Here is an 11,164-nt window from a genome sequence, read left to right as displayed (position 1 = left end):
AAGAACTTTTCATATCAAAGGTAGTTTATATTGGATTATCTGAAATCCAACAGTGCCCAACAGATGAGCTTCTTATATTCTTTACATTAATGCTTGGAAAGCACTGTGAAAACTAAAAGTGCTGTTAAGTGCTATCGTCTCCCTTACATTTTCACTTAGACTGTGTGCACATTGTGAAATAAACACATATGCAGCATGGCCATGTTTTGATATGTATTTTTATTTCCCTGCAGTTTTCACTTATCAAGAACAAGTAACAGGGAAAGTTGTCTGAACTAGTGCATAAACAAACATTCTGAAACACCACTACACGTATCTAATTTACAAGAACCGTATAAAAAAAGTCACTAAAACACTACACTATGAAGGTGTCCAACGCTTACAGTCAGACTTTTTTCCAACCCGTTACTTGCCTTGTAGCCACAGGAAAACTCTCCAAAATTGTAAAGACAATCTTGCCACAACCCTCCCCCCTCCCAACACCTGGGATGGCTCGATATCTAGACTTCCAATAATTATTGCAATGATATGATGCAAGACATACCTGGTAGAATATCCTTTATGCGGTGTGTTACGGTTTTAAAGCCAGTTAAAATATGCAGTCGTCACATAAAATGTAATCCTTGAAAAATTTTCCTATCTGCACAGTTTAAATGTGCGAGACGCATAATTTTTCCTAGTCCATTTGTCTGTGTAATTATTTTTTATAAACTGGTATTATAAATAGAAATATACATTCAAAATATATGGAAAAGTGAGTCACTACATTAAATTTGCATGTATCGATCCATCCCTTTCCCCTGCACAGGAATAGAAAATACTATTTTGCCTTGAACTTCATATTTGACAGTGAAATGCCACTAAAGTATTTACCAAAAAGTCCATCTAGTCAAATTGTGAAACAAAATGAACCAAGTGAAAACTTTACAGTTCCTTTAGAAAAAAATTACAAGAATTTCATTTCCTAGCTATGAATCTTTTAACTTTTTAGACACAAAGTTGGATTTATTTTTACAAGATACAAAATGTAAACATGGCAAAATAAATAGTTAAAACAAGTGATGCAGGATCCCATTTCATGCTCATGATCCCATTAAAGAATTATTTTAAAAATCCATTCAGTTGCAAATTCAAGTGCAAAAGCATGATGATGAATATCTACTATTCAAGTAACAGAAATAATATTGATGATACAAATAAACTATTTTACAAGGTAGTGATTTTCCCAATTTTACAAAATATACATCATATATCGATTTAACATCCGATATACTGTAGTCCACTTAGGTCCATTGTTATGCTCTGTGATCCACAGAGTGTCGCCTTTTGTATTCAGCGGGAATATGAATGACTGCACACCATCAGCACAGGTCAAAGCCACACGTTTTAGGTTATGTCACTTCCATAGCTACTGTTGTCTCTGCTATTCCATTTAAACCCAATCTTTCTGGTTCATGGTTCTCTCTATAATAAGGCAAAGAGTAAAATAAACATTAATACTCTCTGGAATGTGTTATCACTCAATATTTACAGATAGGTTTGTAAGTTACCTGTAATGAATGTGTATCTCACAAAAATACTTATTGTACAATTTCTATACAGAAATGAGGAAAAATTTTACTTTAGCTCAGAAATCCTATTAATTATAAAATCCTAATTAATTATAACTAGGAAAGACAGTATAACAACATAATATTTCAGTAGCAGTCAATGAAAAATTACTTAAATATAAACAAAGGAAACATTTTAAAAACAAGGGATGAAACATTTGCTACTCAAAATAAAAATAATTATTTGGGACACAGTATTACTTAAATTAATTTCCAAATAGTTTATTGTTACAGGCTTAAGGTCATGTCATTATTAAATCTGTGCAAATCATCTGATCAACTGTTAACATGTGTTAGGAACATTAAAGGATCTATAAATATATACTCTGAAACATGTCATCATGCATTCAGTTAATTCCAGAACATTCCCAGTCTTAATAAATACATACAATAACTTAGTTTCCCTTTGTGTATAATACTAAAGAAAATACAAATTCTGATTTGAAACCTAAGTGCTGACATGGCATTTAAAAGCAACAACTCTTAACTTTCCAGACTGTCTCAACTCCAAATAAACAGACTCTTGAATTTTTTTTCTTTTTCTTTTCTGGTTTGATTTCTTCCCTCATTCTGGGTGGTGTTTAAACATCCTACTAGTGATCTCAAACAAATAATCTAGGTCAGAGAGCTTTAAGCAGATAATCATTACCTGTTGTGAAGCAAGTCATCTATTGCTTGAGAATTAAAAAACAAGTCTATTTCTTCTCATAATATAGCCAGCAGAAAGGGACAGAATGATACTTGAAACACATACACACACACACACCTTGCTATGCTGCTGATGGCACTGCTGGGAGTAACCTTTGGCACTCTGTCCATACTGGCAGCAACTGTGGCAAGTTTTAAGGCTGTTGGCGATGGTGCTGAAGTCCGTGTATTGATATGCACATTGACCGGAGAAACAACACTGATGTTATTGAGGTGCACTGTACTTGCCAGGCAGGAATTGTTCATAGGAAGTGTTTGAGGACTGCTTGTGCACAATGCTGGGATTAAGTGGTTTGTCGTGGTGTGGCCAACTGTCCTTACAAGCTGTACAGCTGAAACCCCTGGGCTGGAGGATAAAGCCATACTGGTGGAGTATAATGTTTTAGAGGTTCCTGAAGGAAAGAAAAACGATCTTTCATTTCCCACCATCAGATACCAATTAAATTCTAACAGCTAGGAGTACAACACCAAAAACATCACAACAGTTCAATTTAATTTCCATTAGTGGCCTCCCCACAGTTTCTCAACAGTAAGAATACTTACCTGCAATAGCCCCCAAAATGTCTTCTACTGGTCAGCATAAAAGGGCTTTGCCAAGTGTTCTCCTGTCTCCAGATTAAGGAAAAACAAAACTAAACTGCACAAGATAGGAAATGTCCTCTCTGGAGGCTGAGGGCAGGGGGAATTCCCATAGTTGGGATTTTTGAACAATTTATAGATGAAAGAATCATGAGCATGTGAAATCTTATGATTTATAAGAAACGTATCTTTTGGTCATTCAGATGATATGTACTGGTGATTTTTGGATGTCCAAAATAAATGTCTCAGTAGGTTTGGTGTCCAGCCACAGTTCTTGTCTCAAATTCCCCACAAAGTCTTAGAATTTCCTTAATGTTGACTACTAAAGTTTTTTTTCCCCTTAACTATGTTAATGAAGATAACATTGGTAAAACACCAGAAGGGGAAGCATAGTTGCCAGTGAAATAAATTATATGACTTGAAGGTTTAGATTCCCAGCCCCAGCCACGATTTCTGGGGGGGGGGGGAAGAGGGGCTGAACTCAATTGCCAATGAGTTTGTCACTCAGGCCGACATAACGAAGCTTCCTGAAATGACCACAAGGGGCTTCAGAGAACTTCCAGGTAGATGCACCTGTGGCAAATTTGGGTCAGTGACATGCCTGGTGAGAGCACACAAGCTCCACATCTTTTCTGTATAAATCACCTTAAGTTGTACCTTCTATTGGGCTTTTCTGAGCTATGTCTTTTGGAGTAAATTGGTGCTCTAGTGATATCTTTGTGCATTTTAGCAAATTAACTCAATCTGAGGAGAGTGATCTGGAACAGAAGTACAGTTTGAAACTCATTGTCAGCATCTGAAATGGGAATGAGAGACTAAGGGCCCCCCTTTTTTTAATTGTCTTTTTATTTACTTATTGGATAGAGCCAGCCAGAAATCGAGAGGGAAGGGGAGATAGAGAGGAAGAGAGACAGAGAGACCACCTGTAACACTGCTTCACCGCTCGTGAAGTTTTCCCCTGGAGGTGGGGACCAGGGACTCGAACCTGGGTCCTTATTCACTGTTAACATGTGCACTCAACCAGGTGCACCACCACCCAGCCCTGAGACGAAGGCCCTTTAACTTGTGGAATTTCATGCTATCCCTGGGTAGATATGTCAGAAATGAGTTGATTTCCTGGTATTCCTGCTGGTGCCTGAGAATTGTCTGCTGTATGGTGAAGCTTCCCACATTAATGTTGGAAGTTAAGACACAGGACACCAACAGTTCAGAATATAAAAGAGGGACAGGATCTAAGCAGTAGTTGCAGGATGATTGAATAGCGAGTCTTTAAGGACTGCGGGTAGTAAGGAACAGAAAGTTACATAGAAATACTTTATTTCAAGAGGAGAAAAGAGAATTAGGCCTAAGTATGTAAGAATTAAAGGTAGGGGGCTGGGCTGTGGCACACCCGGTAAAGCTCACATAGTACTATGCGCAAGGACCTGGGTTCAAGTCCCTGCTCCCCACCTGCAGGGGGAACATTTCATGAGCAATGAAGCAGGTCTGCAGGTGTCTGTCTTTCTCCCCCTCTTAATCTCTCTGTCTATCAAATAAAATGGGGGGGGGGGAAGGTTGCTAGGAGTGGTGGATTCCTATAACCCTGATGGCAATTAAAAAAAAAAGAATTAAAGGCAATCCTGATTTTGAACTTAATGATAAAACCTGATGAATCTGATGGGTTTAAGATGTGATGCACCTGACAGAATGTAGATAAAACCAGGTAGGATGGAAAGTGACACAGTGGATGCGGGAGGAACAGGGAGCAAATTGTGTGTGAATTCCAGGAAATATTCTGCTATCCTACTACACCTAAGCAGAGAAACTGTAGAGCCTCACTGACTTCTACAACATGCCCCTCCTTAAATTAAAAAATCTTACTGCAAACGAGTAAACTACAGCTCAGAAGCAGTAAGTACCACATGGGAGCACAGGCTTACCTGAAGGCTGGAGAACACCATTGACGTTGCTGTGACCGGCATTCTGTTCCTTGGCCACCTCACTGCGACTGGGAACAGGCGCGCTGACCACCGCAGATGCAGCGAAGTGGGCGCTGGCTGAGTCAAGTGTTTTCGACATACAGTCAGAGGTGCTTGAGCCCTACAAAAAAAAATGTCAAATTCTCAACTCTGAAGATGCAAACCCAAGAAGCTGTTGCTTTTTAAACCTCCAATAGAGTTTAGATGAGGAGGTCTAGGACTTCACAAATTACTTTTGACACAGGAAACAGAGACATTACTTAAATCCAGGCATCAACTATTTCTGGGAAAGAACCAGGTGACTAAAAAACTAAGCCTTCGTGCTCTGACTTTTCTCCAGTAAGTGTTAATGATGGCCTATACAAGTACTTGATAAGTGGGCTGGAGAAACAGCCTCGCTTGGATAGTACACTGCTTTGCCATGTGTGTGACCCAGGTTGGAGCCTGGTCCCCACTACAGTGAAGGAAGCTTCAGGGCTGTGGCCTCTGTGCTTTTTTGTTTCTATTAAAAAACACAACAAAACAAAACCCTGATAATCTAGATAATATGGGCCCATTTTTGTCACATATAAAAGTGGCTCTTGTTTTAAATTTAAAGTAGGCTAAAATATTTCAGGCTGGCCACCCAAGGACTCAGAAAAAGCAAACGAATGAATCTAATGAAGATCCCTTTCGGTTTTGTGCAAAACCTGCCAGTTGTGCCTACAACCCAGTAGTCCTAGAATGGAGGGCAGTCTCAGGAGCGTCGACAGACTTTAGGGTCATTGAGATTTTTATACTGCTGTACTCAGGATCTCCAATGTTCATGTATTGACCTTCTAAGAATGTGTTGAACTATACGACAGGCATATCATAGTCTGAGAGTTATACACAGTCCAGATGGAGTTAACATCATTATTACTTTAAGAAATACTTTTTTAGGGTCAGGGAGGTGGGCCAGTGGTAGGATTGTATGCCTTGCATGCATGAGTGCCTGGGTTTAATTCCTGGCATCATATAAAATCATGAAAGGAGAAAAGAAACAGCGTCTCATAAATGGTAAAATGTTGCAGTATTTTTTCTTCCTCCCTCCCACCCCTTTCTCACTAAAACACAAAAACTCTTAGAGTTTGGGAGCAACAGAACTAAAAACAAAAATACATTTTTATCAGGTGGCTTAAATTTGATAAATATATTTTAAAAAAATATTTATTTATTCCCTTCTGTTGCCCTTGCTGTAGTTATTATTGTTGTTGTTAGTGATGTCATTGTTGTTGGATAGGACAGAGAGAAATGGAGAGAGGAGGGGAAGACAGAGAGGGGGAGAGAAAGACAGACACCTGCAGACCTGCTTCAGCGCCTGTGAAGCGACTCCCCTGCAGGTGGGGAGTCGGGGGCTCGAACCGGGATCCTTATGCCGGTCTTTGCGCTTTGTGTCCTTAACCCGCTGTGCTACCGCCCGACTCCCCCTTGTTGTTTTTTTTTATTGTTGTAGTTATTATTGCTGTTGTTACTGATGTCGTCATTGTTGGATAGGACAGAGAGAAATGGAGAGAGGAGCGGAAGACAGAGAGGGGACAGACAGACACCTGCAGACCTGCTTCACCGCTTGTAAAGCGACCCTCCTGAAGATGGGGAGCAGGGGCTCGAACCGGGATCATTACACCGGTCCTCGCACTTTGTGCCCTTAACCCGCTGCGCCGCCGCCAGACTCCCCTGAAATACAACTTTTAGTGAGTTTTGTTTTTAGTGGCTTAAAAAACGGAAATTCAATCTTGTACAGTTGTGGAGGTCAGAGATGAGAAGAGGGGGCTGGGTGGTGGCACACCTGGCTGAGTGCACACATCACCTACCATGTGCAAAGACCCAGATGCCAGCTGGGGGGTGGGGAGGGGAGGGGGAAGCTTTAAGAGCAGTGAAGCGTGCTGTTAAGTGTGTCTATCTTTCTCTTTCCCTATCCTCCTCTGCTCTCAATTTCCCCGTCCTATCAAATAAAACAAAGGGGGGGAAATCCAGAGTCTTACAGGGTATAAAGGGATTGGCAGAGCGGATTTCTTCTGGTGGTTAACTGTTTTTTTTTTTTTTTTTTTTTGGTTAACTGTTTTAGGAGGTATTTTTAATTTTTTTTTGTTTATTTTTGCTTTTTGGTCATGTCTGGGACATCACTGTCCTAAGCTGGCTTTTTTTTTTTCTCCTGTTGGAGGCAGAGAGATGGAGAGGCACAGAGACACAGAGAGCCATCACAGCACTCAAGCTGCCTTCAGTGTGCCGAGGGGAGGCTGGAGCCTGGGCTGTGCACACAGCAGAACAGTGCTCCATCCAAGTGAGCACTTCTTTTCTATTTTATTATTTATTTATCTTTTTAACATTTTATGAGATATTTTAATGAACTCTGGGGATGGTAAGTCTTATGTTATCAAGTGTGCTAATTCACTGGCCTAGTATTTTCATTTTGATTCTTAGTATCTTTTTTCAATAGTAACTATGGACAACTTTACATAGTAACTTTTTATTTTTATATTTTTCTTATTTATTTTCCCTTTTGTTGCCCTTGTTTTTAATTGTTGTTGTAGTTATTGTTGTTGATGTCATTATTGTTAGGACAGAGAGAAATGGAGAGAGGAGGGGAAGACAGGGGGAGAGAAAGACAGACACCTGCAGACCTGCTTTACCACCTGTGAAGTGACTCCCCTGCAGGTGAGGAGACGGGGGCTCGAACTGGGATCCTTATGCCGGTCCTTGCGCTTTGCCACTTGGAAATGAAAGTCCAAGAAGCCAGGGCTTGGCTGTCTTCTTTACCTTTCTTTATTGTACCATTCATGAGAATTAGCTTTCACCTCATGGAGTACATCCACTTACACATATAGAAGGAATGCAGAAGGGAGAAAGATACCTTTTAATGAACTTTTTTTTTTGGGGGGGGGGTTTAAGTATGAGGACTAGTGGTTCTCATAGTCTCTACAAATTTTCAATATCCCTCAAAAATAATTTTGTTTTATCTTTGAATAAACTTTTTTTGGGGGGGAGGGATTAGGTTTGAGAAATAAGGAATAGTGGTTCTAATATCCTCTACAAATTTTCAATAACCTTCCAAAATAATTTTCTTTCCTAAATTATGGAACTAAGTTTGGCTCTAGTGCTTTAAAAAAAAAAAAAAAAAAATATATATATATATATATATATATATATATATATATATATATATATATATAAATCGGTCTCATTAAATTATGTAAACTAACAGAAAACACCTTTAGTGTTCTCACTAGTCTAGAATAGCAAGATGACTGAGAAGATAACTAAGGTTATCTTCCACAATCTGATAAAAGGTGACCAAGAAAGACAGCAGGATGAGAGGACAGGCTTACCTGTGCTTTTGGATGCGGCTGCTGAGAGGAATGCTGAGACTGTTGTTTCTGCTGTAGCTGAGCGAGCTGTTGCCTTTGCATCTGAACTAACTGCTGTTGATGTGTCTGAAACTGCTCTTCTGTGATACCCCCTGTTACTGGGAAAGGACATTCATTTCAGAAATAAGTATGTTTTTATGGCTTTTTTTTTTTAAACAATGCTAGTAAGGTTTTACCACAAATAAGATGAAAAGCAATTACAGATCACAATATACATAGCAGCAAGTAAGTAAAAAAGGCAAATCTTTCATCAGAAAGTTACTTAGTTTAATACCACTGGTCTCTGATTACCATATGCTAAGTGGCCAGGTGGTTAAGTACACAAACAAGGACTGGGGTTCAAGCCTCCAGTCTCCACCCACAGGGAGGAAGCTTTACAAGCACTTAAGTAGTGATGCAGCTGCTTCTCTCTCCCTCTCCCTCTCCCCTTATCTTCCCTTCCCCTCTCAATTTCTGTCTCTAGTCAAAAAAAGCTGCACTTTCTATAGTACAGCATAGTTCGAATAAGAATATCCTACCATTGACTCATTACTAGTATCTGCATGATTCTACTGCTCCAGGTGAACTCTGTATTTTTTTTTTTTGCTTTGTTCTTCCAAATAGAGTGTGAAAGACAGGGGGAGAGGGAGAGAGAAGAAACATTACAGAATTGCACCGCCACTCATGAAGCTTTGTGCTCCCATGTTATGGTTGGGGATCTAAGCCGCGTCCTCACATACAGTAAAGTGAATTCTACAGAGTGGGCTATCTTTTAGTCCCTTTGGATTCACTTTATATATATATATATATATACACATATATTTATATATATATTATATATATATACATATATATATGTACATATATTTATCTATTCATTTACTGGGGAGAGGGAGAGAAACTGAAATAGGAGGGGGAGATAGAGGGTGAGAGAGACAGACAGACAACTGCTGCTGCGCTATTTCACCACTCATGAAGCTTCTCCCCTGCAGGTGGGGGCTGGGGGCTTGAACCTGAGTCCTTGAGCATGATAATATGTTGGGCTCACTCTTAATACTCTATGTTATAATAGTTATATACTAAGGAATACTATTTGATTTACTGGCTATATTTGACTCAAAACTAGTAAGTAACAATTTTACCTAAGCACTTTATTATGCAGATCATAAAAATGAAAACGGTAGTAAAGACTGAGTTTTGCAGCCTTGTTGATTTTCATATACAACACTGAAGCAAACACACTTTTCTCAATAATTACAAGGCAATAGAGAACAAAAATGTACTGCTAACTGGAAGCACTTTTGGCAAGAGAAATACTTGATTTATGGAAAGATGATCATCCATCCACTTGTGGGATCCTTCTAAAGGCTATTGCCTTGGGGGGAGGGGGATCTGCCTACTCATTGCTTGATCTGCTTGAAACCATTGATCTGCTTAGAAACTCCATTCTACCTCTCCCAGCAAACCAAAAAATTCCAATTAATATTCAATTCACATTATCTAAATTCATGGTCAGTGCTCTCTGACCTTTAGAATCTTAGGCTGACCAAGCTGCAAATGCTACCATGACGCCAACCTGACTTCCCGGTCAGAGGGCCTCACCAGTATGTCCTGGAACCCCACCTCTCTAGAGCCCTGCTCTGGGAAAGACAGAAACAGGCTGGGAGTATGGATTGACTTGTCAATGCCTATGTCCAGTGGAGAAGCAATTATAGAAGCCAGACCTTCCACCTCCTGCACCCCATAGAGATCTTTCATCCATATTCCCAGAGGGATATGGATGAAAGATAAAGAATGAAGATAAAGAATAGGGAGACTTGCAGTGGAGGGAATGGGATATGGAACTCTCCTGGTGGGAACTGTACTCCTCTTATCCTACAATCTTATCAACCATTATTAAATTACTAATAAAATAAAAAGGAATCTCAGACTGGCCCAACTTTGAGTGGATGTTAGTGAGACAAAGGAAACGTGAGAACATTACAAAGGAGAAAACTTCAAAGGCAAGGTGTGGTACCATATATCAGTTAGAATTATGAAATACTAGAAATAGACCTACCCTATGGCCCTACAATTCCTCTCCTGGGGATACAGTTTAAGGAGTCAAACACCCACCCAAAAAAATATCTGTGTCTATCTATGTAGATAGTAGCACAATTTGTAATTGCCAAAATCTGGAAGCAACACACATGTCCAACAACAGATGAGTGGCTGAAGAAGTTGTGATATATATACACAATGGAATACTATTCAGCTATTAAGAACGATGAATCCACCTTTTTTTTTTTTACCTCAGCTTGGATGGAGCGTGAAGGGATGATGTTAAGTGAGATAAGCCAGAAAGAGAAGAAGGGTGAATATGGGATGATCTTATTTATAGAGATAAGTTGAGAAATAAGAACAGAAGGGGACATATAAAGCAGAACTTGAACTGGGTCTGATGTGTTGTACCAAAATAAAGGACTGGGGTGGGGTGGAGTGGGGGTGTTTCAGGTCTTGGCACACAATGGAAGAGGACATAGGTGGGGGAGGGGTTGAATGTTTTGCAGAAAACTGAGAAATTTTACACATGTACCCACAACTGTATTTATTATTGACTGCAAGCCACTAATCCCTCCAATTAAAAAAAGTTGTGAAGCAGTCAGTAGCCCTAAAACAGATTTATAAACAGATGTCGCCACAACAAAAACTTTAAAAGCACATGGGGGGGGGGCATAGAAAGCATGCACGCACAGCCCTTCTCTTTTGCTTAGGGTCAAGTGAAGTTCTTCTCACGAGATGCTTTAAAGCTGCAAGTTGGAAAGTGAAATTCTGACTGATCACACATCTGCTCTGACCCACTACTCCAAGCCCTAGGAACTTAGTAGTCATAAAGCTGACGGTATTGGGAAGGTGACAGACAACATTGCAATATCCCAGACAGATGCAAAATATTGGGAAGGTG

General features: G+C 39.7%; 1 protein-coding gene across 3 annotated transcripts in view; it reads right to left on the bottom strand.

Annotated features, from left to right (window-relative positions):
* Window positions 1-200: 200 nt before the first annotated feature.
* Window positions 201-11,164, bottom strand: part of EPC2 (enhancer of polycomb homolog 2) — a 126,771-nt gene continuing 115,807 nt past the window's right edge. For 2 of the 3 annotated variants that reach the window (XM_007522234.2, XM_060178095.1), the window contains 4 exons: window positions 8,203-8,339; window positions 4,817-4,976; window positions 2,377-2,710; window positions 201-1,464 (listed from right to left, as the gene is read on the bottom strand). In XM_007522234.2, the coding sequence (XP_007522296.2) occupies window positions 1,392-1,464; window positions 2,377-2,710; window positions 4,817-4,976; window positions 8,203-8,339 (704 nt within the window). In that variant the 3' untranslated portion in view covers window positions 201-1,391. The remainder of the gene's footprint in view (window positions 1,465-2,376; window positions 2,711-4,816; window positions 4,977-8,202; window positions 8,340-11,164) is intronic. The other variant, XM_060178094.1, reaches the window with a different exon arrangement.

The sequence above is a fragment of the Erinaceus europaeus genome, chromosome 18, assembly GCF_950295315.1.
Source record: "Erinaceus europaeus chromosome 18, mEriEur2.1, whole genome shotgun sequence".
NCBI classification, from domain to species: domain Eukaryota; kingdom Metazoa; phylum Chordata; class Mammalia; order Eulipotyphla; family Erinaceidae; genus Erinaceus; species Erinaceus europaeus.
The sequence above is the reverse complement of the archived record's forward strand: the minus strand, read 5'-3'. Positions and strand labels throughout refer to the sequence as shown.